The sequence below is a fragment of the Onychostoma macrolepis genome, chromosome 13 (assembly GCF_012432095.1).
Source record: "Onychostoma macrolepis isolate SWU-2019 chromosome 13, ASM1243209v1, whole genome shotgun sequence".
Taxonomy (NCBI): domain Eukaryota; kingdom Metazoa; phylum Chordata; class Actinopteri; order Cypriniformes; family Cyprinidae; genus Onychostoma; species Onychostoma macrolepis.
Window position 1 is genome coordinate 30,230,415 of NC_081167.1, and position 27,846 is coordinate 30,258,260.

The 27,846-nt window shown below is 34.6% G+C and overlaps 1 protein-coding gene across 1 annotated transcript; it reads right to left on the minus strand.

Moving 5' to 3' along the window:
- Nucleotides 1-835: 835 nt before the first annotated feature.
- On the minus strand, nt 836-27,307 carry nid1a (nidogen 1a). The gene is made up of 20 exons (XM_058794865.1): nt 26,994-27,307; nt 20,867-21,175; nt 19,587-19,804; nt 18,566-18,861; nt 18,337-18,471; nt 17,205-17,456; nt 15,874-16,074; nt 14,746-14,979; nt 13,570-13,707; nt 13,025-13,153; nt 11,798-11,941; nt 10,942-11,061; nt 8,342-8,560; nt 6,921-7,090; nt 5,033-5,159; nt 4,723-4,894; nt 4,032-4,189; nt 3,733-3,856; nt 1,967-2,079; nt 836-1,314 (listed from the first exon to the last, which is right to left on the minus strand). Exons 1-20 carry the CDS (start codon nt 27,195-27,197, stop codon nt 1,184-1,186), a joined length of 3,594 nt encoding a protein of 1,197 aa, XP_058650848.1. The 5' UTR covers nt 27,198-27,307; the 3' UTR covers nt 836-1,183.
- Nucleotides 27,308-27,846: the final 539 nt, after the last annotated feature.

Here is a 27,846-nt window from a genome sequence, read left to right on the forward strand (position 1 = left end):
TGATCTCTGATCAGATTTGAGCCACTGTTCCGTGATGTCACCATTCTTTTGTACAGATTCATTCATTATTTAAGTGTTAGAGACAACCCTCCTTTTCTTGTCAAATATAATACAAATATTGATATACTATATACATACATGCACAAGTAACACATTGAATAAAATGATAAACATAACTAAAATAATACTGTATAAATAGTATCAGTATAAACAGTATTTATGGCACACCTCTGTTATGTTATAATATTTGTTTGCACATACAAGTCATAATCCTATTTTGTTCTGTAATATTTCTTGTCCAGTTTAAAAAAGTATTTTTATTTTAGCTATTTTTTTAATTTACCTCATACTATAAAACACACATTAACTATTTATAACATACATGTATAATATTATGAAATGTATTTGTATAAGATAAGATATAAAATAATTTTTTCAAGGTACCCATATTTAATCGTTTCTGTTCGTTTAAGTTTAAATGTATTACATTTCCAGTTACTATACTAAACATTTTTCAGTGGCAAAAATACTTGATGACATAACTGGTAAATGTTAAAAATAATAATACAAACATTCATAACATAAATTAAAGAATGGTATGATTTAATTAATGACCTACACGGTGAAATAAATACAGTAAGAAAGAATAACTAGACAATCTAATAGTTTGTGCAGGGAGTTTTCACCTGATTTTTAGGTTGCTGCTGCACTCTGGTGGTTATTATTTTCTGTGCACAAGGACTTAATATACCTAGGTTCCCTTCTAAGATTCATACAGCATGAGTGTGAGCATGACAGAGCACTATAATAACAATATAAAAATGACAAGGCTAAATAAACAAAATATGATTTTATTGAAAAGATGTATGTGTAGACATTGATTTATGTCAGGTTATTTCACAATTGTATCATTTCTTTATCTTTTAAAATAGATACTCTCAGTATCAGGGTAACACTGTTAGTTTTGCAGAAGATAGTTTGAAAAGTCATGAAACTAAATTCACAATGACCTCATTAGCATTAACTGCTCTTTAAAGCACCATGATCATATTTAAGGCACGGATGCATTTAAAAATCTTTAATACTGAGTTGGCTGTATTGCATCTTTCAAGACAAGACATGGTGTAACAGAAGCATTCAGATGGAGCTGCTATGTCCTTCATCACCACGTCTCTTTGAATCTTCAGTTCCAGCCTTCTCGCTCCACACAGCCCAGTTCTGCAGCGTTATCCGGACACCTGCACGAGCGCCCAGAAGGTGTCGCCAGACATAAGTGAGTGCAGCCGCCATTATTGCTCGAGCAGTAGTTCTGACCTAATGGGGAAAAAGTGAGTATCTCACATTAGCTCCAGTCATGGTACAAACGTGTTGTTTTAGCTACTCGAGCCAGTTATTTACATGGTTAGAAGCACCGGGCATTAAAAACTGACATTATTTATGAAGAATTTACAGTGGTGGCCAAAATTGTTAGAACACCTGACAGATTTTTGCCTCCAAAACATGATTTCATTTTTATAATGTTAATGAAACATGCAGATGGTTGCTCTGAGCAAAACAAATATCAGATGAGTCATACTGTTTTTATCCACTTTTAACTTTAATATTTGGTATGTCCAACTTTTGCAGCAATTACAGCAGCACATCTCTCTGGTATAGTGTCAATATATTTGAACTTCAACACTAATGTTATCCCATGCCTTCTGCAACTCAAGCCAAAGGCTTTCCTCTGAATGCATGATAGATAAGTCCGGTTTATTTTCTAACTCGCCCCAAATTTGCTCGATGCGGTTGAGGTCCATCATTTTCAATGTTCCAGCAGATTCTTTCCGTCGCAGGTAGTTCTGGCAATAGTTCGTTTTATGGGTATTGTAATGGCCAATTCAAACAAAACAACTGAAACCTCTTAAATATGCCAAGTGTTCTAACAATTTTGGCCACCACCGTAAGAATAAGAGAGAAATCATACCAGACGGGCAGTGGGCATGTGCCGTGGTGATCCCGTAGAGACGTGTTCGTTTCTGGGGCTGGAACTCATCCACCTCTCGCCTGGCATACCGATCAGCTACGACTACAGCTCCCCTGATCAACACAAACACTCAAACCGTCAGGAAAACACTGCCTATCTGCCTTTACGATACATATACAGTATATGTATGAATAATTAATTTGATTTTGAAATGTCTTCTGCTCATCCACATCTGCATTTATTACAAAATACAGTAAAAACTGTGAAATATTTTTACTATTTAAAATAGCTGTTTTCTATATTGTAAAATGTAATTTATTTCTGTGGTCAAAGCTGTATTTTCAGCATCATTACTCCAGTCTTCAGTGTCACATGATCCTTCAGAAATCATTCTAATATGCTGGATTGCTGCTCAAGAAACATTTCTGATTATTATCAATGTTGAAAACAGTTGTGCTGCACAATATTTTTGTGGAAACCGTGATGCATTTTATTTTTCAGGATTCACAGATGAATAGAATGTTCAAAAGAACAGTATTTATTTGAAACAGAAATCTTTTGTAATATTATATTTCTATTATAAATGTATTTACGGTCACTTTTGATCAATATAATATGTCTTTGCTGCATAAAAGTATGAATTATATTATCACTATTAATTAAATGATCATTAATAATAGCGTATTAGAATGATTTCTAAAGGATCATGTGACACTGAAGACTGGAGTAATGATGCTGAAAATTCAGCTTTTATCAAAGGAATAAATTACTGTACAATATATTCACATAAAAAAACAGTTATTTTAAAACTGTTATTTTTTTGCATAATTTTCATGAAAATTAAGCATATTTTCCTCCCAAATTCCCCCTACTGTAAAGCATCCTGACCTTTTACATGTCAGTGCGTACTGTTTATTATTATAAATTGCTATAATAAGCTCCACTGTGACTTTGCACTAACAGAGAGCAAAAAGCTGTAGTAAGATCAGAGAGAGACACAGACGGCCCGTGAAATTACACGCAGCTGCCACAAGCCTTGAAACAGGCCTCTTGACCCGACCTCTGCATAGCAAACACATTCAGGGTTAAAGCGCCAAATAAGTGCATGCTACTGCCGAGGAAACACGCACTAGCAAACAGACACATCAAGGCCTCAGAGCTGTTGAGCTCACAGGTTTAGACTGAACCTTGACCTTGCTTTCCCATCCTAAACCACAAACGAACAACACAAGCAAGACCAGGGGAAATCAGCTGAGTTAAACTGCATCTTCTGTGCAGACTTTGGGTGAATATCTGAACCCAGCAGTTGTTATTCCTATTATTTTGTTATAAAACACTACCATTCAAAAATCTGTATGATTTTTTAAAAAGAAACTAATACTTTTATTCATTAAGAATGCATTAAATTGATCAAAAGTGACTTCAAAACATTTATCATGTAATAAAAGATTTCTATTTTGATTGATAATAATCAGAATGTTTGTTGGGCAGCAAATCAGCATATTAGAATGATTTCTGAGGGATCATGTGACACTGAAGACTGGAGTAATGATGCTGGAAATTCAGCTTTGATCACAGAAATAAATTTCATTTTACAATGCATTCATATAGAAAACACTTTTTTTGAATTGTAATAATATTTCACATTTTTTACTGTATTTTTGATCAGATAAATACAGCCTTGGTAAGCAGAAGAGACGTCTTTCAAAACATTTGATGGACCTGTCACTCAATAAAAGTGTGATGCCGTTTAAGTGAAAGTTCACCTCGTCCAGTCCGTGTAGTAGAGGTTCTTTCCATCAGTAGTCAGTCCGAAGGGATACTGAATTCCCTCCATAAGCAGCCTCCGACTGCCCTGCTGCGGATTCATGCACTCCACTTTATGTGTACCTGCATCAGAAACACCAAACATCATCATTAACACAAACGCATCAACTAAACAAAGCGTTTTATGGAGCTTGTGGCTTTAACGAGCTAAACAATCAGTTGCTTTCCCCCCCGAGACACTCAAACAGCTGTGACTTTATTGCACTAGTAAATGTTTCTCAGTGAACTGGAGCCGTACCAGCATCCGCCCAGCACAGCAGAGACGTCTGGGGGTCGTAAGTTAAACCGTTGGGGAGGCCCAAATCATCCTTGGCCAGGACCCTGCGATTTGTGCCGTCCATGTAAGCCATCTCGATTTTGGGGGCGTCCCTGTTCCAGTCGGCCCAGTAAATGTAACTGAGGAAGAAAAAGACTTTTACAATAACTATTTCACTGCAGAAATAAATGGTACCTTGGGAATCACTCAAATGCATAATGCTAAGAATGAGTGTAAACATGATTAGAAACAAAGCTGTAATCATGGTCTGAAACTAATGCAGGTGAAATGAGAAAAAGCAATGGCTTTTTTCAATGGCTAAATTTGGGGTGCCTTTACACAGCCAAATTAAGGCTGCTCAGTGCCTGCTCAAAATTCAGTGTAAAAGGCATAATGCCACATTAAAGCCAGATTAGATGATGCCTGCTCTGCCACCTCTGAGCAGCATTTAAAAAGAAAAAAGCCACTTCAGAAGTGCTTCTGTGCAAATTTGGTGTGTGTAAAGAAACCTTTATTATTGAATTGCTCACATGACTTCAGATTTTCACACTTAACTGTTATTAATCTTATTGATTTAACCAAGTATTGCATTGCATTTCTATCCAACTATCTTTACTTGTCAAAATCACTGTTGTTCATTTTAGACACTGGTTGTTTCTGGTTAGTCACGCACCCATTGGTGGGATCAGTTAGGATGGCTCTCGGGTTCACCAGGTCTGTGTTAATCAAGACACGGCGCTGGGATCCGTCTAAAGAGGAAACTTCAATTCTGTCCTTCATGGAGTCTGTCCAGAACACGTTTCTGCCCAGATGGTCGATAGCGATGCCTTCAGGACTGCTGATATCTGACACAAAAATCAGTTTGAAAATCAGTGTCAGACAACTTCTTACGATCCAGTGAAATCAAAACGAAGACGGTGAATAAGTTTGGAAAGATGCAGTGAGTCATTTTTGGGTGAATTATTGGTTAAAATTGACTCAACCTGATTTAATGATGTGGATGGGTTCTCCTCCTTGTAGACTAGCTTTGCTAATGGCAGGTGTGCTGATGTCTGTCCAATACACCATCTTCTCCATGCAGTCAAAAGCAATTCCAATCACCACTTTCTCCTGCAAAAACAATAAAAACATGCATGGAACTGTTTAAAATGACAACACGATTCTCAATCTGCCTTCAGGCATTCATATATCGGTCTGTCTGTCTGTGAACGGCTGTCTAGACAAAACGTGAAACCGCACATCAACAATCTGAGTCAAATGACTCTTGGGCCAGCTTTGTTACCAACGCATTTTTCCTTGCTTAACAAGCTTCACTGATGTTAGTCATTACAGTAAATGTTAGCATGTGAGCAGTAAATAAGAGCAGATGGGATGAAGATTTATTCAGGCTTATGATTTCCCACAGTACTGCACACAAAAGGACCTAAAAAGTCAATTTCAGGGGTCAGTGGATGAAAATATAAACCCTGTGCGTATGCTGCACGTGTAGCTTAACACAATCAATTGGCAATATAATCAGAAATAGCAAGAAACCATAATATTTACCATTGAAAAAATTTGGGGTCAGTAAGAATGCTTTGACTCAGCAAGGATGCATTAAATTGGTCAAAAGTGACAGTAAAGACAATTATAACGTTACAAAAGATTTATATTTCAAATAAATGCTGCTTAAATTTTCTATTCATTAAAGAATCCTGAAAATAAAAATGTTTCACAGTTTCCACAAAAATATGAAGCAGCACAACCAGTGGTCGAATTGTAAAAACATTTCAAGGGGAATGGTGGGTCGGGGTTATGGGGATTTTTGTCCATAACGATAATTAATATTGTGCTGAGTGTTTTTTTGTGCTGGTTTAAGCTTGGATGAATAAATATAAAACTAAATTCGCCAGTAGGTGGTGGCAAGTGTCTGTTTTAATGAATAACTCATTGAACCCTTCAGTCAAACCATTCTTTCAAAATGGCTCATTCAATTGGAATCAAAGAAAGATTGGCTCACTTGATTCGTTCAAAAACAAATTAATTCAGGAAAAACACACCACAGTGTTGCTCCGGCTTTGGAACGATTTCATTTGCAAAACAGAAAAAAAGACCAAATGTTTAAAAATGCAATGTAAGGATCATGTGACACTGAAGACTGGAGTAATGATGCTGAAAACTCAGCTTTGATCACAGAAATACATTAAATTTTACAGTATATACACACAGAAATCAACACTACTTTAAACTAATAATATTTCACAAAATGTACTGTATTTTTGAACAAATAAATGCAGCTTTGGTGAGCACAAGAGACTTCTTTTAAAACGTTAAAAAAAAATCTTGAATACAGTTTTATACTTCAGGGCGCCTGCAGAAAACATGCGTGTTAACATCATTTTCTTTTGTAAATATTCTGCTCTGTTTCTCCTGGAATCCCTCCTCACATTCTTACGGTTAAGGAGGTTATGTAATCAGCAGAGGCAGCATATGGCTCTGATAAACTATTTCTCTCACACTAATATTTCCAAGAAAAACAAAGTTAAGCAATCCTAAAATTCCCCAGAAGTCCTCTGGCTCTGTCTTATCAACAGTTTAACTGAGAGAGACGAACTACGAGCAGAACACAAACCACAGTGACACATTCGCTCTACAGTTACTAGCGTCACTAAACAGCATCTCCATTAATGCATTCCAGAGCTTCAAAACAGCAGGGAATAAATCAGAGCAAAGACTTCTGGATGAATCTACAGACTGTACAGAGCATTAAGCAATTTTGTGAATGATTTGGCCTAAAACACTTCATAACAATTCATAACCGACACAAGTATGTGTTGCACTCTCGGTCGTTAGTGCAAACTGTCTTTTTTCACATTGACGTAAAGGCTTTACCGGGAGGTGCAGTGCAGTCTTGGCTTCGTTCTTCTTCAGGTTGTGACCTTCCAGAGGAATATACTCAATCTTCCCGCTCTGAGCGAAGAGGATGTGGCTGCCGGGAGGCAAAGGACTAACGTTGGGATCGGGTGTTGGTCTAATCGGCCGAGGGTCATCGTGACCAGGACCTGAGGAACAGAAGATGCATGAATATAAATGATTTCATTTATAATAAATTCATATAACTATGACAATTCACCACCTATACTGTATGTGTACAGTAAAAGGTCAATGTGGCAATAAAAATGTATTAGTACAAAAACTGGCATGGATGTCATATGTTGTTATGTAAGTGTAGCTTCATCAGCTGCAGCAGCGGCTTTGTTCCAGAACCTAATGAGCTGCCTATGTAGGAACTGTATTTTAGGACAGTGTTTGTCAACCAACAGGCCTCAGGACTCTTTCAAGGGCCTACAAGATAGCTTTAAACCAGGGGTGTTTTATGCCATCCTGCTTCTGACACTAAAGTAGGCAAAATACTTGCGTCCTCCAGAATGCATATGTATTTTTATACAACGGGGCCGTTGAATTCTTGAATCTGATTGGCTGATGAATGTTATAGTGTGTGCAATTATTTTCAGGAAAATGCACTATATGTCCACATCACTTAAGGTCTTACAACAGCAAAATAGAACGACACTGGCAAAACAAATCAATATAGTAAGCAATATGATAAAAACAACAGATCATTTCCATGTTTTGCCACAAAATTACGTTTTATTATGTAACGTAAAGCACATACTCTCCCTTACAGACCCACACACGGAAACATAATACACTCGCTAACGTTGTTAGCACTACTCTGACCATTTTATCAGTAAAAGAGTTTAGCAACTTAACAGCTACATGACAGTTCTCACAAGCGAGGTAACAACGGTGCTGTACGTGAAGAAAATGAACTTAAAGCTTCACTATTAGTAGGCACGCTGCTGCCCAACACTTTTGAGAGACTCAGACTCAGAGAGGTAAGTTCATTCACACGCTCTCTCTCTCTTTCTCTTTCTCTAATAACTTAGTTATTAACTGCATTTGTTTGCTATCAATGGCTCAAGCAAGCCTCCATTACTAGGTCTAAAATGACGTTTTGGAATTAGCATCGGATGCATTGGATGAGATGCGGAAGAAATTAATCCTTCTCACAATAGCGTTTTAAGCACAAAAACCCACCTCGGGTGTGCATTATTTTTTTAATAATTCAATGGCCCATCGTCAATTATTCCTTACTTATGCTTACAAGAATATTGCAACAAGATTAGTCACTGATGATTCTCGTTTCAGTTAGTCTGCTGATTTATAAGACAGTTCTCTCTGCAGACAGCAAAGCAGCTCAGAAGGTTTTGGAACAGAGTCTTTATGAGTAAAGCATGTGTAGGACTCACACTCAGGAAAGCGCCCGGGTCCCGTTCGCGTCCCAGAGATCTCCTGTCCATTGCGGTCGACGCACCAGCACTGCCCAATGCTGGCGTGACACTGCATGGGGTCGTACTCGCCCTGGGCGTCACAGGTCGGCACATACTGACCAGGCACAGGACGGGGGCCGCGGGGCCCAGCGCCCAGAACGTTCTCTCTATGCAGCTGGCAGCGCGTCTGCTCATATTCTGCACGGATACAAACACACACACACACAGTTAACCCTATAAACCTTACCTACTGTATCATATCTGATATGCAAGGCCTCTAAATGATCAACATGATCAAACCTTGCTGTTAAACTTGTTTCACACTCAACCTACTCCATGTCTTCAGTCGTCTGATTGATAGTTTAAACTTTTTTTTATCCAGTAAAAGCTCTTTTAGTGTAATTGTACAAAAGTCCAGCTTCAGCTGGTGCTTCATGCGTCTTTTTGCTGTCAAATCTTGACTGATTTTTAGTAAACGTAATAATAACTTTAGTAATATTTCCAGATGAACACTTACTGGACTGAAGCAACTTCGCTTACTTGATTCTACAAGCAGCAGATTTTCATCAATTTTTGTCCATATAAATATCAGCATCTGCACCAAATTGCATATTTTTGCTCAGTTTGGGTCTCTTTCTAACTATTCTTTCATATGCTTTAGTCTATATTATTGTATAAAGCGCTATATAAATAAAGGTGACTTTGCAGGGTTAAAAAGCACATAAACCTGATATTAGTTGTGCATTTATTACATACCTGCTCATGCTATTGTATTTTACAGAGCCAGACTTTTGACTTATCTGGTTTTTATTTGTAGTTTAGAGATTGTCTGGCTAACATGAAAAGCGACTGACCCACATAGTATGTGAAAAGTATTTGCAATGTCAGCCAGCGGAGGCTCAATGCTAAAGTTAACCTGTCAAACCTTGACCCCTGGGCTTATGCAGATTGTCAACAGATCCAGGATCAAACTTCATCTCTTTCTAAGAATTTCCAGTATTTCCACTGAAAATCAACCAGTGCAACAGCTCATTACATCAATCTAAAGAGCTCCGTCTGCTCGTCCCTGGAAAGCAAATCAGGTTACAATAACAAAGCTCAATGCTCTGCACACTAATCAATACCATTACTACCACAATCATGACAGTGCTCATAGTGCTCATGACACACTGAAGACAAACATGCCTTAGGCAATACAGGGCTCTCAAACTAGATTTTATATGAATATGAAGAATATGAAGTCATGCTCCACAGATTCCATTTTAATTATTAAGGTAAGTCTCAGGAAAAGCTTTCAAAACTACCCAGGTCATATTTTTCATAAAAATTAGGCCTATATTTAAAAATTTAATTATATATATATATATACACTTCAAAAATCATGCAATCTTCAAAATCAGATAAATTATATTTAAGACTTCATTTAGTTTTTTAGTTTTTTTTGTGGAAAATTAGATTTTCATTATTTTTTAAAATACTATTAAAAAAAGAATAGATTGTAAATTTGAAGTGTTTACATTTAAAAATTCAATGGAATAATCAAGATTTTAAAAAAATATTTTAGTATAAAGTCTATTATTATGGTCACCAAGGCTTAACCTATTTGATCCAAATATAGTAGAAAACAAAAATATTTTTATTTAAAATAACTGTTTTCACTTTGGATATATTTTAATGTGTAATTTATTCCTGTAATGCAAAGATGAATTTTCTGAAGGACCATGTGACACGGAAGAATAAATTACATTTTACAATACATTCACATAGAAAACTATTTTAAATTGTAATAATATTTCACAATATTACTGTTTTACTGTATTTTGATCAAATAAACTTCTTAAAACTTCTTAAAAAAATAAATTCTAAAAAATTTTTTTGTTGTAATATATATATTATATATTAATATATATATTAATATAAAATATTATATTATATTATATTTTATATTATATTATTATAATATATATTTATAAACTTTTGACCAGTATTGTACATTTGTGCTAAAAGTTTATTTTGGCCGTTTTAATGAGAACATATATGACCTTCAAGCTCATAAAATTCAACAATATTGATGTCATGGGGTCCTTAAACTCTGAGAAACCAAAGCAACTGGTCAGTTCCCAGAAGACACGCAGCTGTCGAGATGATTTTCATGGCGGCAGGGTTAAGCCGTGACATAACTCGGGGATCAAGAGGTCAGGTCGTGTTGTAATATTTAAAGAGTCGAGGGTCGTCCGTCATTAGAACGACTGATACGGTTTGTGGCATTAACTGTGGGTAAAAGGGGTCCGAAATAACAGCATAATGAACTTTTGTCTACTTTAAACTTTGTGATACTGTAGTGTTGCTCAAGGCTGGATGCTCATGCAATGACGCACAGATGATTCTCCAAACCACAGCGTCCAAAAACCTAATGAAATTCTCCAAATATGCTAGAAATGGCTTTGTGGTATTTAGCAGAACTATGTATAATCCAGCAAAGCTGTTTGTGAAGATCATGGGTCTGAATGAATGAGAAGAATGAGCACCGTTACAAAACCAAAAGACACAACTGATGTTCATTTAAAGCTAAAGTCTACCTGTAGAGCATTGGAAACCATCACCGTAGAAACCAGGGTTACACTGACAGGTGAAAGATCCAGGTGTGTTCAAGCAGACGGCATTTTCATGACACTGATTCACCTGACACTCGTCGATGTCTGAAAGAGAGAAACAAACAAACAAACAAGAGAAAATGTACCAATTAAATTAAAAATGTTTTACAAAGAATTATGTAAAATGTTTTTTTTTTTTTTTAATTAAACGAAATATTTATGATCCCACTTATACACATTAATGTTTAAAAAAAAAAAAAAAAAAAAAAAGTAAAATGCTTTACATTTTATTATCTACAGCTGTTTCTGATTTTACTACGTCATTCGCAGTGCTTCATAGGAAATTACATTTTAATTAAAGATTTTTTTTTGCATTTAAATGACAATTAAGCACAGTTAAATGTTTAATAAATTGAATACATAAATTGAAATGATATTTTTAAAAATAAAATAAATTCTTATAAATTAAATAATTGAATAATACATTCATTATAATTAAATAAATAAATGTTGAAATTTTAAACAAATGTATTACGTTTAAATAGTGGATAAATTTCAATCTTGCATTTACAGCAGTTGCTGACCAATATACATATTAATAATAAAGATTTTATTTAAATTAAATAAAAAAAAAAATAAAAAATCTATCCATTGACCAGACTGTTTAATATACACTAGGCCAAATGAACACTTCTATTAATTAATCAATCATGCAAATTAATGAACCAATAATGACCAAATATCTGCTGATGGATCAGCCTGGAAATCATTAAAATGGCTTGTATTCCTCTAATAAATCGTATGAATGAAAGCATGTCTGTATAGAGAGGCAAAGACTCACCCTGACAGCTGCGTCCATCTCCCACGAATCCCGGCAGGCAGGTGCAGATGTAGGACGATCCTCCGGTGTAGCTGCAGCGAGCGCGCTCAGGGACGTCACAGTCATGAGTGCCAATGCGACACGGGTCCACGGGACGCTGCACCTCTACAACACAGCACACCTGATTCAGATCTTTTACATATCTCACAGACAGAAATGACATTTAACTGAGACTTTTGATGAAGCCTACAGCTTCTTTGACGTTTTAAAGAGAAAAAGATCCCTCTAATCTCCTATAGAGATGTTTTACTTTACAAAAAACTCTCTCAGACTGCGATTCAGAAGTCACAGATGTCTATTATATACATATAATATATGATTTAGATTATGTTTAGTACATTACACAGTGTTTTTACAAAGTGAACATTTCAAATCGAGGAAGGAAGGAAAGAAAGAAAGAAAAAGAAAAAGTTACTTGTGACTAAATCACTCGTTCAGTATTTCAGGGTGAATCTTAATACCTCAAAATAAACAAAGGAATAAGATATTTAATATTGCTTTAAGAAAATCCATTATAGGGCTGTTACGATTTTGTGCTTTTAATGACAATTAAGCACATACATTTTTAATAAATAAATGTAATACACACATTAAAATTAGATTATACATTTATTAAAATCAAATATCAAAGTTGTATTATATTTAAATATTGAATACATTTAAAAATTAAATCAATGTATTATATTTAAATAATAAATAAAGTTAATTGAGTTGGGTATGCTAATTTGAGATAAATGTGCAAATAAAGTGCAGAAGGCTGAAATAATGAGCAACATCCTCTACTGGGAATTCCTCCTAAGGTCTTTTATTTTTTTCCCTCAGAAAGATCAGAAGCAAGGGATTTTGTTTCAAATCTCCATTTGCTTTCTATTTAATCTCAATCTTGTCTTGGAAAAAACATCTTGAGAAGATCTCAGTCAAGTTTTTTCTTTCTTACAGAAGACCAGACTAAACAAGGGACGTGGTGTCAGTTTCTAAAGTCTTCCCATGAAAGTCAAGTCTTACGGTTTTATTTAGATTACACTTAGTCCATGACTTTAGAGTTGTTTTAAAACTGTGGACATTTTATGATGCAAATCAGCTGCTTTTCATTTGAAAATCTAAACAGCAGGGGGATTTTGTCAACAAATAACGGTGACGAATACAAACAGACATAAACGCGTAGTGACTCATGTGACGCTGACGTACCAACACATGTCCGTCCGTCACTGGCGAACTGGAATCCGTCCTGGCACTCGCAGCGAAACGTTCCCGGCTGGTTATTGCAGACAGCGTTCGGCCCGCAGATCTGAGGAGTTTCCCTGCATTCATCGATGTCTGATGAGAAAAGAGAAGGATTTCCGCAAGCTTTTTTAGACTTTGCTTTAATGCAAGACTTCCTCAGTCACGTTCCCATGAATCACTAACGATGATACAGTCGTTTCTCCTAATTACTGCTTTTTAAGATAACATCTGTCCTATTTTGGTGTAATTTCCTTTGAGCAGCAAGGGATGGGTCACATCCGTAGAGGTCTGGGCACATATTCAGGCAATTTTGACATCTGATTAGAAGACTGCTTTGGAAACAGCCCCCTTAGGAAGCCAAGCAGTACTTTCATGGACAAAAACTCGATTTCCCTTCAGAGCAAAGCAGATTAGTGGCCCGTTTTAAGAGGGAAATGAAAAAGGAAACTGTTTTAATTGAAATAATGGACTGAGGACTGATTTAATTTACGCAAAATCTGTGATGGTACCAAAGCAAGTGCGTCCGTCTCCAGTGAAGCCCGCCGCACATTCGCATGTGAACTGGTTTCCTTGTCCGGGTCTGCAGACGGCGTTAGTGTCGCAGCCGTGTCTGCCAGTGAAGCAGGCGTTTTCTTCCGTTTGTCCACCTGCGGATGTGGTATAAGAATCAACTGTTACTTCCCCAGAAGATCATAACGAAGATCTTAAATTTTTCTTTCAATTCTGAGTTTATATCTCATAATTGAGTTTCTATCTCACAATGTTTTTCTCGCAATCCCGAGTTCATATCTCACATCTCTCAGTTTATATCTTATAATTTAGAGTTTATATTTCACAACTGAGGTTATAACTTACAATTCTGACCTTTTTCCTCACAATTTTTATAGAGTTTATATCTCGCAATTCTCAGTTTTTATCTCATAATTGAGTTTATATCTCACAAGTATATATAAGTATATATAATGCACAATTCTGACGTTTTTCTCACAATTTTGTTTATATCTTGCAATTCTGACTTTTTTCTCACAATTCTGAGTTTATATCTCATAATTGAGTTTTCTGTCTCACAATTTGGATGTTTTTTTTCCTCACAATACTGAGTTAATATCTCACATCTCTCAGTTTATATCTTGTAATTTAGAGTTTATAACTCACAATTCTGATCTTTTTCTCACAATTGAGTTTATATCTCATAATTGAAAGATTATAACTCACAATAACTTTTCCTGCAATTCTTACCCTTTTCTCTTAATTAAGAGTTTATATATCGCAATTCAGACTTTTTACTCAAAACTGCAAGTTTCTATCTCACAATTCTGAGAACTCGCAATTGCAAGTAAAAAACTCAAAATTTTGAAATAAAACGTAGCAATAAGTAGAAACCGCATGGTTGCCAGATTGGGAAGAGTAAGTAAAACTCTGGGCAGAAAAAATGTATCAATTTAAAAGAAAAGCTCTAATTGGGGGATTTAAACTCTTGGTTTTAACATCTGGCAACTGCAAGCATGAAAGCTTGTGGAGGCTTTTTACCAATGCAAGATAATACAATTGTCATTTGAAACATTTCCAGTATAAATAAATAAAATTATGCTTAATTAATTAAGAGAAGCAGAAATCTTGGCAATGATTAAAACACTATTCATCGTGCAGCCCTAGGCAAAATATTTTCTCAGATGTGCCCTCACCATTGACGTCTCCAATCTTGTTAGTCATGGCGTAACGCAAGAGCTGTTCACCCCTATCGTACATGACGAACACCTGGTCAACTCTGAGCATCTGTGTGGACGGCACGGCTCTGACGACTTCATCGTGCTGGCAGCCCTGAAACGTGATGGTCTCTCTGAATTTGTAGCTTCTGATTTGGGTTGAACGGTCCTGCAGATTGATCACATACTCCCGTGTGGATGAAGCGGTGATTACTGACAGAAGAGTCACATGAGTCAATAGGTTTCATAATAGGACTTAAATGCAAAGCATAACATATTGCTAAAGGAGATACTTCACATCATGCATACTTACTGCATACTCATGCATGTTTTATCATCCATACTCATGAATGTTTTATCAACCATACTCCTACATACTCATGCATGTTTTATCATCCATACTCAAAAATGATTTATCATGCATACTCATAAATGATTTATCATGCATACTACTACATACTCATGCATGTTCTATCATCCATACTCATACATAATCATGCATGTTTTATAATGCATCCTCATGCATGTTTGATCATACATATACATCCTCAAGCATGTTTTATCCTGCATACTCATGCAAGTTTTATCATGCATACTCACGCATGTTTTATCATGCATCCTCATGCATAGTCATTCGTGTTTTACTCATACATACTCATGCATGTTTGATCATACATATACATCCTCAAGCATGTTTTATCCTGCATACTCATGCAAGTTTTATCATGCATCCTCATGCATACTCATTCGTGTTTTACTCATACATACTCATGCAAGTTTTATCATGCATCCTCATGCATACTCATTCGTGTTTTACTCATACATACTCATGCATGTTTTATCATCCATATTCATATACACTCATGCATGTTTTATAATGCATCCTCATGCATGTTTGATCATACATATACCTGTACATCCTCAAGCATGTTTTATCATGCATACTCATGCAAGTTTTATCATGCATACTCATGCATGTTTTATCATGCATGTTTTAGAATGCACAGTTATACATACTCATTTGTGTTTTATTGTTGCATACATTATTGTATTATATGCTCATTATTGTTTTATGCATACACATGCAGTCATGGTGGTTTGACTCACAGTTGGTGCTGTACTGGTAGATCTCTGTATAGGGGTCGATCTGAACTGTGGCTCCCTGAGGAACCTCAGGAATATTTCCTTCAAGTCTGGTGTCAACCATCAGGTGGTCGTGCTCATCAATGCCTTTGAACTCCTGAGAGATGGTCAACCTTTCCCCGCCTGGCTGGAAGGTCACGTCGGCCTGACGTCTGAACACTCCGCCTGACAGACAGGTCAAAGAGGGAGTGTGAGGCTGGATTTCCATCAAACCGCACAGCAAACAACTCAAAACAGAGAGTTTGCTGAAAATACATTGATTTTAAAAGGAGGCGGATTGTTTGTCACAATAAATATTTGCTGTATTCTCGCTCTTCTGCTCTACCCTCACAATGCATCTTTCAGCTTCCTATACATCTAACACTCCTTCATTACAAGTTTAAGTGCTTTTGCATCCAAATATTTGCTCTGAAAATTTCATGCATGGTTTATAATGAAATTAAAAAGGGAAGTATTACTAGTACTCCCACATCTACTAGATGTCATAATAGAAAATAAGAGACTAAAAGATAAAGATTTAGGAAATACTGAACTATGAGAAAGATATCTAGCTATCTAAATCAGGGGTTTTTCATTTTTTAGATACCAGGGGCAGACAATCCTAAAATATATATGCAGCTATATATTTTTAAGACCCTATTTATATTCTAAAAAGTCTATATTATAAATACATGTAAAATATTTGGAGAATAACTGCATTCAACTCACTATAGTATGGTGCTGTTAGATGTATTATTTACTGATTGATTGTATTTTTTATTTTAATAAATTTTTTAATGTATTTACTTAGTATAATTTTGTTTTTATTTATCAATGTTGTTTTACTATCACTGAGACACTATTATAGTTTTTATTAATACTTAGATTTTTGATTATCAAAAATTATATTTAATTATATTTAATAATTTTGTTGGGTGTTCTTGCCTTTTTTAATAGTGTCTGTAACTTTTATATGTCTACGGTACATAGCTTTTATTCACTTTAATAGAATTTTAGTTTGAATTATTTTAGTACATCAAGTAAATCAGGTTAAAATGTAAAATATTGCCTTGCCAATAAGCTCAAATAAACTTTTTATATTTCATTTTTCAGTTTAATGTTTCAGTTAACATTTATTTTGTTTCAAGTAATGAAGATGTTTTGGATTATTTTTATGGTTTATTTTCATTTTCAGTTTTAGTAAACTATAATAACCCTGAGCTAAATAAGATCCGTTTGATATAACAGTTAAAAATGTGAAGTCAGATGGATCTTATTGAGGACTTCTCATTATATGAATTCTCTGAGAATCTCACCAATGATGCTGAAGCCGTTCTTGAAGCCCGGCTGCTGAAGTGCAAAGGCCCAGCCGATGATTCCTCCGACTGACGACAGCGGCTGCAGAGAGAAGCCGACGATCGGGGGAATGGCGCTGATGGCCACATACGCTCTGCCGTCATTCACCACCACATACGAGTGGAGATCGTTACTGGCAAAATCCACAGGCACCGGTGAGTTTCCCACAACCACCCTGCCGCTCACTTTACCGTTCATCCTCTGAGGAATACCTGTCAAAGATCATCAGACATCATTACGACTGTAGATTTTCTCAGGATTCAGATTTTACACTGACCCCAACACAGTACAAAAACTGTCTACTGTATGAAAGTATCAAAAATTTCATTTAACAGACCTCAAACATGAAATCTATTAATATTACCATAAACGCCCTAGACTCAACAATATGATTAAGTTAAGACAGACAGAAGATGAAAAATAAAATCTTTTGACAACAGCAGATGTGTGTTTACCAGCTCAACATGGAACATGTCTTCATTTTAGTTATTTTGTATTCAAATAACACTTAATTTGTTTGTCCCACAATACTACTGAGACACAGTCTTTGATGTCAACAACAAATTATATGTGAAATATTGTTTATTCCAACATATGGTTTGGGAGTTGATGAGAAGCTACTAATTAACTTAATTAAAAGATGTATATTTATATGTAAATATTTTTCATAATTGTAAATATTTGGTTTATTTAAAAGGTTTAATACAAACAAGTGATTTTAGAAAAAATTACAAAAATGTAATTTTTAAAATAAATAAATGTTTTAAATTATTAAAAAAATAACAATTGAAGTCTACTAGTCTTTTTTTGCTTTAAAAAATATACTTGATTATTCGCGTAAAATATTGTACATACTTTATATTGTACATTCTCTTTCTATATATATATATATACTTTCTAAATCATAAATACTAACAATAAAGCACTTTTTTTAGTCATGTGACCATTAAGGGACATCAGAGAAGCATAAACCAGTGAATATGTTGCTAAATTCTTTTTAATTACTTTTTTTTTTTTATTATTTTTCTCTGCTGTCAGAGATCATAACCCACCATAACCAATAACAAATGCAGTCCATTATAGAAGCATTACCATCAGGTACACACTGAACCCCACTGCCGTAGTATCCAGGTTTACACTGGCAGCATCGTCCGCTCTGATAATTCCTGCATTCGCCAAATTTGGAGCATTTCTCTCCGTCACATTCACCAGAGTTGTATGTAAATACTGTATGCAAAAAAAAGACAAAAAAGATATCATTTTAGCTCAAGAAAAGTGCAAAGTTGTTGATTGTTTTAGTAAATAAGCCATTCATGCTGACCGTCAACCTCGATGTTGTCTTCATTTTCGATTTCCACGACCGCTGGTCGTTCAGGTCTGTACTGAACCGTCTGCACCTGGATGGGTGGAGGATGTTCTGGACGATCATAAACTCCATCCAGGTTCTCCTGCTGGACATCAGGATACACCGCGTGTTGATGGTTGTGGTTTCTTGCAGTCTGATATTGGTGGGAATCCAAAGGTAAATCTAGCACTTCTCCAGGAGCGACGTCCGTGAAGTGAGGGAACGTTCCTATTTCATACACCCACACACCACGCTTTCCGGAGTTAGTCTGCCTGGAAAAGACATCCAACAGCATCATGGGAAAATGTGGTCAAAGTACACTTCCACTGCTAAATAGTGGACATGCCACCAAAACATTATTAGTTCACCTAAAAATAAAAATCCAGTTGCTCCAGTGGATCATAAATAGATGAAATGTTTAACTATCTTCACAAAGATCTTTTTCTTTACAATTTATAGTGACTGCATCTGTCCAGCTCCAAAAATTACAAAAAGTACCATAAGACTAAATACAATAAGACTGTAAGATAAAAGTAGGCCAACTTGCAAAAAAAAATTTTTTACATACTTAATATTTTGTCTTCCATTATAAATTTCTAAAAATTCTTAAATCAAGACACATTTAATTAAGAAGGAAAATGACTTTAGATATTGCATATAAACAGATATAGGCATAAATCAACAAAAGCATCCTTAAATGCATTTACTTGTTAAGCAAAAATAGTTAAGATGTTTCGTTTTGTTTTATGAAAAATTGATCAATTATGAAAAGTTTATGCATAAAACAAGAAAAAACATGTCTGTCAATGGGGTAATAAAAATAAACTTTTTTATATTTTTGACCCAATGGACATATTTCTTGTTCTAAGCATAAATTCACAAAACTCCATACAGACACTTGAAAAGTACTTTTAAAGCAGAGTAAAAATACTTCACTACTGTCCGCCTCTGTATTTATATTTAGGTGAACTCCAGCACTAACAGCAACCAAACGTACTCAGCTAAGTTCTTGACAGATGCCTCGGTGTCGTCTGTGATGCGATAGTACGGTCCTGGCTTCTTATAAAACACTAAGTAAGTCTCCTGTCCTTTACTGAAGCCGGCGTGCATCGTGTAGCTGCTGGTGCTCTGGAACTGCATGGCTTCTCTCGGGTAGAGAAGAATCGCATAAGACATCGTCTCCAGAGAAGCGATGACCAGTTGAAACGTATTCCGCTATAAGGATCAAGAACATGATTTATTAACTCTTTAAGTGTATTTGTACACAATCAGTTAAATCCATTACTCTTATAATTCACACATACAGCAATCTTCAAACCCTCAATCTGTGATTTTATTGAAAAACTTATATTATTTCAGTTAGTTGCCAATTTCTCATTTTTGTGTAGTTCAAGTTGAAATATTAAAATGACCAAAATTAAAACTGAAATCATATGAATAAAGGTTATTCAGATATAATGACTATATGACTAAAACTAAAATGAAAATATAAAAATAAAATACTTAAAAATATTAATAGCATATTCAAATATTATATTAATTATACTAAAATAACACTGGATTTTCCACACTTGTTTTTAACTCTTTTATATTTAAAATAAGTGAAAAGATCTGCTGTGTAATATTAAAATAATTTAAAAAAAAGATTTTAAACCTTGAAATCTGAGGCAATTATGCTTTAAACATATATAACAAATATGAACAGACATTTATTTTGTCAAAAAACACAACAAAATGACAAAAAAATTTACTAAAATTAAAATGAAAACAATATAAAAGACTAATTCCAAATATTACTAAAAACTAATAGTATTTTAATTATACTAAAATAACTTTGGATTTTTTCACTTGTTTTTAACAAAATTTTATATTTAAAAAAAGTAACAAATTCTAGCAGAGCAAAATACATTATATTAATATATTCAAAATGCAACCTATATGAAGCCTTCAAATCTTATGCAATTATACTTGAATTATGCTGTAAACAAGTTAGAGCTAATTAAACTTGTCCTTAGAATTTATAAATATTTTAACTGGAAAATAATACAAAAATACTTATTAGGAATATGAATTTTGCAGTACAAGTGATGCATACATTAATAATTGTAATGCATTTTTCTTAGGTCCAGAACAAAGGCAGATGCTTGATTTTCACAGATTTGCATTACCAATAAAACAAGGCAACCGGCAACAGAAAAGACCAACAATACATCAATGAAAAATGCATGCTAAAAATGGCTGTATGTGTGAACGGCCCACAAGTAAACTGAACCTCACTCTTCCAGTGGGTTCCAGTCCGTCTCCTCTGCTCTCAGACTGATGGGACACCACATCCACCCATGTGACCACCACAGCGCTGATGGGGGTCACCACGTCATCCTCAGGGAAGGCTCTGTTGATGTGATCGGCCGCCTGCTGTAGAAGAGCCGGACTAGAGTCCTGGCGGAAGAACACCTTTCCTACTCCGTCGCTGGTGTCCAGGTCGCCCTGCAGAGCAGCGATCATCCCAAAACCGGCCGGCATTTTGCCCAGATACTCGGATTCTCCTGCTGGCTTCTCCAGAGCAACAAAGCCATTGGTGTTGATCTAAATGTGAGAGACAGAAACAGATGCTGGCAATGGGAATCAATAGCCATTACAAAAACACTAGAACACAATTATGTTTAATGGCGTTCAGTTTGGTTAATGATTAAATCTACAGCACCACTGCACATGACATTGTCTTTTATCTGAATTAAGAGTTAACAATCTGAATGTTATGAAGAAAAAACTGATCCTGAAACATATCACATACAATGAAAATCTTTCAACTGCATTGTCTTTGCTGGTTGCATGCAACAACAAATATACAGCGTGATCAGTGTAGTATGATGCACAAACAAATGACTCTTGTGAACAAGTTCTTCTTGATAAATCGGTTTTGAAGACTCAAGTCATCATTTGAATCAGTCAATTGAACCTGTTGTTAGGTTACACAGTCATAAAGCAATTATTTGACTACTTAAAACATAGTACTGTACAAAATGTGTCTAAAATATAGTAAGTGCTCACTTTTCCAATTATTTAGGCAGGAGAGCACTTAAAAATCAAGGAAAGAGAATCGTGAAGTGGAATCAGAATCTGAAATCGCTGAATTTCTTTATGATCTCTATAGTTGACAGTATCTGTCTAGAAAGGGGGTAAAATAAAATAAAATAAAATAAAATAAAATAAAATAAAATAAAATAAAATAAAATAAAATAAAATAAAATAAAATAAAATAAAATAAAATAAAATAAAATAAAATAAAAATGACTTATTTGATTGAAAAACTAAACGAAAATAAGAAATGTTGCCTTGGAAAATTAACTCAAGATAAAAATAAAAACAACTATAGACATATAAATATAAATAGATATTAATAAAATTTATCTAAAACATAAAAATATGAATAAAAACTATTATATTAATTATATAAAATTAAAATAACTAAAATGACACTGGATTTTTTCCCACTTGTTTATTATCTCTTTATATTTCCAATAAAAAAGATAAAAATTAAATAAATCAATCAAATGAAATAAAAAGTAAATGCACGTTCATGTGTGAAGAAAAGGGCTACATTAGTTCCCTATCTTACTGAAACCATTATAAAAACAGAGTAAATGCTCATGAAATGTGCACTGAAATCAACAGAAACTGAGTTGGGAGTTTGTGATGGTTTAGGGAATAAAGTCCATGGCCAAACATACACAGATGTACACACACAAATGTAAAATCACAGAAACTAAAACAAAACTGGTCAAAACTCTGAACTCGCAATGCAATACAAAAGACAACAAAACATTTTCAACTGATGATTGTGACTTATGTTGTAGATAATAAGATAATAAAGAGGACAAAGCAACAAAGTCTGCATGTGGTGTCCTGGAAAACTCTGCCTACAGCAGAATGAGCAATAACTATAGTCTATTTAGCAGAGCCAAAATGAAATCTCAAATTCAAAGGCCTGATCTTGTGAAGTTGGTCTTATACTTGACCTGATTCACAGATCCTGTTTTATGGCTGAGGAGTGCCGTTTCTGTCGTTTCTAATGATTGTTTTCAAAGAGGTTTCCGTGTGGCTCATCCTGGTATTGTTCACCTATTGTTTCATAAATACTGTGCACGTCAATATATGGTCACATGCTGTAAGTTGCTTTGGATAAAGTGCCTGCTAAATGCATAGATGTAAATACTTAGGATTTTCACATATTCAGGCATATAGACAGCATCAAAACTCCTCTGCCAATAAACCTACATATGGTTTAATTACAGTCATCTTTGTGCATTAAAACAAGTACCATAGCAGATTATTAAAACTGAATGGCTACAAAATGGACTGCAAAAATAGGACTTTTTAAAACAGTTTAGTGAAGAATGAATGAGGAAATGTTAGCGGTTAAATAAGGAATGTCATGCACATTGTTGATCGTTTGTACAATGACTGTTCAACACCTCACTAAAACAGATGTGCACGCTTAGACTACATTTCCAGATGTTTTTCAAATGCTACAACACACGCACTTTGTATTCAGCGGGAGATCCTATAAATCCTGATGAAGGAAAGTTTCATTCCTTCATGTGACTTTGTCATTCATTCAGTCTGCTCTCAAACGCTGGAGTTATTTCAGCTTTACAAAACAACAACAAAACATCAAGATACAGCCATGAATTCTGTTAAAATACTCATGGTAAGAACCACAACAGCTCGAAAAAGGAAAAGGAAATTGGCAAAAGAGACCTGTGGGAAAGGAAGCATTGAAGGGATTGTAATTATGAATGTTTTTGTTAGTCAAATCCTCTGAGAAAATCCTACATTGGGATGCAGATGTCCTACAAACACATTTTCCTGTTGTGTCTGAGTCAATCTGAGCCATGTTTGATTAACTGGTTAAACTAAAAATTTTTCTCATGCATGCAAAGTTTAGACACAGAAATTACGACCTCAAATTGACCCCCATTGGTGTCCATGCAATTTTCAAAAACCAACATTTTGATAAACACTAAAGAATCAGGTAAAAACAGAAAACCTTTATAGTAACTTGTCGAACACTAAAATATGAAACACATGAGAAATATAAGACTCAAAGTTTACTCGAAACTAAGACTTGTTTTCTGAATCATCCACTGGAAAATTACTGTTTCTTCATCTGTACACACACACACACACATATGTGTGTGTGTGTGTGTGTGTGTGTGTCCACAATTCTTTTTTTTGAACCCTCAGATTCCAGATTTTCAAATAGTTGTATGTGGGCCAAATATTGTCCTAACAAACCATACATCAGTGGAAAGCTTATTTATTCATCTTTCAGATGATATATAAATCTCAATTTCAAAAAACTGACCGTGACTGGTTTTGTGGTCCAGGGTCACACACACACACACACACACATATACATATATATATATATATGTATACAGTGTTGGTGCAGCCAATTTTGAAAATATAAGTATGTGCATCAAATTGGATCCTAACACAGTAGAAACACAATAATAAGGGAATTATTAAATTTCTCACATATTCAGTAATAATAGCTACAGGTTTTCTGTTTTTACACAAAAATTTAGACATGATTTTTGCCAATTTGGTGGGTTTTTTTTGCATGGAAACCAAAATAGCACAGAAATAGTACTGTATTTCAAAACAACAGGAAGGTTAAATCATCTGAACAGTCCTGGATCTGATTCACCCAATCAATACGCACTTAAGCAGGAATGTGTCTGGAGTATTTCACTACAGGACTCACTCAAAGTCAACATGAAAGCAAAACTGACGCTATTTATCTCTGTGATAAACATTCCTGCTCTAATTGTTAATGATTCATCAGAACAATCAATCACTCAATCACTCACTCACTTCTCTATGAATAAAATCAAGTTCTGCCCTTCATTTCTTTTCACAAAGAATATATTGTAAACAAAAAATGAAATGGATCCATATATATTGATATCCATCATATGATATCTAAAACAATGTTTTGCATAAAATGCCAAAACATTACACTGCATATACTGTATTTAATAATTCTATAACCAGCTCACCATGAGTTTATTTGACTATAAACCAACTCTTTGAAGTTTTCAAGCCTAAATAACAATGCTGTTTCAAAACCTCTTCAAACAATCTGTTACTCAATTAGCACTGAATCCCAGCATTTCTATTTTAAGACAGTATAATGAGCTGTTTTGTCTGTGTTGTCTGTCAACAGCTAAATTTGCTGCTGTAGTTACAAGTCAATCAGATGGGTGACAAAACATTGCAAAAACAAACCGCAAAGCATTTGCATTATGAATATTATTAATCTTTTATTTCTGTTTACTGTAGAAAACACTCACTGACAGAGAATAATTTAGATTTTAAAATGTTGGCATTGGGTAGGTGTTGGGAATTTGAGCTGTGAATCCTATTTAGACTCAACAGGTTTCAGCAATTCATCCTAAACATACAAACATATTTGCATATATATAAATGCTGTAAGACCCAGCTAACAACAATTAAAACGTTATTTCAAACTTCACTCATTCAAGACGTGCAGTTTTTAAAATGTTTTAAAAAGTTTTTCTTGGTTATGTTAACATTGGAAAAAAAACATTAAGGGAATGTTCAATTTTAGAATTTTGCAAACATTATGGGAACGTTTCTTCGGAACGTTCTGAAACAAGTAGTAACGTTTAAAAAACAAACTAATGTCCAACTAAAATGTTACAGAAAAACATTCCATGAATGACGTATAAAATTGTACTAATGTCTCGATAATGTTATTAAAAACCAGATAATTTTGAACGAATGTCGTATTAACATTACTGGAAGAATGGTTCATCATAACTTTGAGAGAACTTTGGCAGAACATTCTGAGAGTGTTCCCTGTTAGTGCGGAATACTGTATACAGTTCATAAATACTACTATGAACTAATATATTTGAATGTATTTGTAGCACTGCTGACCTTTGGCATTACTGGGTTGACCTGCTAAAAATTATATAAACTATACTGATTTAATAGATAGATATAGATTATACTTAAAAATATTTTAAAATTGCGACACTAGTATTCTGGACATGCCCTTGACGTGAGATAAATACCAGTGCATGAATTTTTTAATATTGTTTATATCAAAGTATGTTGTATTTAGGTGACCTTAGGTCATCATATTACGGAAGTGAATGTTTCGCAGTATTGTATATCATCAGTGTTACTTTGTAAATGTAATAGGTTACAAATTACAAGTTACCCTATTTAAAATGTAATAAGTAGTGTAACTATTTCAATTACTTTATTAAAGTAATGTAACTGATTACATGTGATTACTTTTTGATAACTTTTCTAAATTTCTAACAAATGTTTTCAACTGTTAGTCATTTTGAAACATTTACAGCAGGCCGGGTTAACCTTACAGTATAGCTTCTCAGTAACACTGATTACTGCCAGACTTTAACCAATCACTTGAATTAGGACAATAAAATAATTTAATTTTAAAGCACAGCCACCACAAAATCAGACTTTAGTACCTCTTTTTACTTTGAGATGATTCTGAGGTAAATACAGATTCAAAATCATAACAAGAAACCGTTTAATAGATATGATTCTATTTTGGAAACTGAATCTTTGCATAGCTATGAGAGGAAACACTGGCATCTAACAATGCCTCGGGGAAAACAGTTAATCTTAAAAAATAAAGCATATACATAAACCCAACACAAAATAAAATGAATAAAGAATAATCACGTGTCCTATTCTGTAACTCCAGAAATTTTGGTGTCGCATATTTTAGAGCATATCCCACATGGAAAAATACTATAGCAATTTATAGTAAATATTATAGTGTTTTTGAACCATACTATACTAAAGTGTATCATTCTGTATATATTTACAAAACTTTCTTAATGAGTGCTACAGCATACTATAGTATTAGTGAACTGATAAACTGTAATAAATACTGTAGCATACTTTAGTTTTTACTACAGTAAACTGTAGTGTATTGAAGTATAATATACCCTATAGTTGTAGAAAACTTAGTACAGTATTTGGTAAAGTAATTTGTTTATTATTACTATAGTTGTTATATTACCACAGCAACTATAGAATTACCACAACAAATTAATTCAAGTACTTTACTATAGTATGGTTAAAAAAAACTATAGTATTTTTTCATGTGGGTAATGCAATTTGGGAAAGAAATCAGTTTATGTGTGTGAAAATATTCGGATGTAAGCCTCTTTGTGATCGTTAACATTTTCACAAGCAGCCTAATTTAATTACACAGTTTTTCTCAGTAACAAACAGATTTGTTACATTTATTTACGTATTACGTAACTCCGTTACATGTAACTAGTAACTCGCCAACACTGTAGTCTGTGTCATTCTCGGCTCAAACACTCACGTAAATCTTGTCGAACTGTCCGTCGTAAAATGTTAAGGGCTTCTTCAGCGTGATCTCTCGAGTCTCGTCGTTGCCTTCATGAAGAGACTGGTCTCCTGCGCTTCTCCCGAATGGAAAAAGTTCTTGTCGTGTTATCCCGCTGACACACACTGACAATCCCAATAATAAGATCCACACTGGCCATCTCTGCCCCTGCCGACCCATTTCCAGTCCAGAACCGATCCTGAAGCTGAAGCTGCCTGAGACTCACTGACTGAGTGACTGAGGTGAAAGCCCGTTTAACCAGCAGCAGTATGTTTCTGCACCGGAGCCTGCAGCCTCAGGACCGCAGCTCTAGGACCGCAGATACAGGACCCTATTTTTGTTACAGCGCCATCTACCTGAATCAGAGGAGACCTGATTCAAACATCAAACAAACAGATGCAAAGCCTACACTGTAAAAAAAAAAAAAACAATTAAAATAAATGAATTTAAAAAAATCCTGAAATTTAGGGCAAAAATAAGCTGACAGCTGTGGTTGCCATAATTTTACCGTAAAAAATACGGTAACAACATTTTAGGGTTTACGGATTTAAATTTAAACTTAAATTTACCATTAAAATTAAAAATGTTAATAAACCAACCTATTGAAGTTCTGAAATCTGTTTTGTATCTGATACACTGATAATCATCTAAATCAGGTGGTGATGAGAAAGTCACATGAACCAAAGCTCACCACAAGCAGCTTTTCCATAAGCTGAAAAGGCCAATACTAATATAAATAGATAGATAGATAGATAGATAGATAGATAGATAGATAGATAGATAGATAGATAGATAGATAGATAGAAGGTGCGCAATGTCATTCCCACAA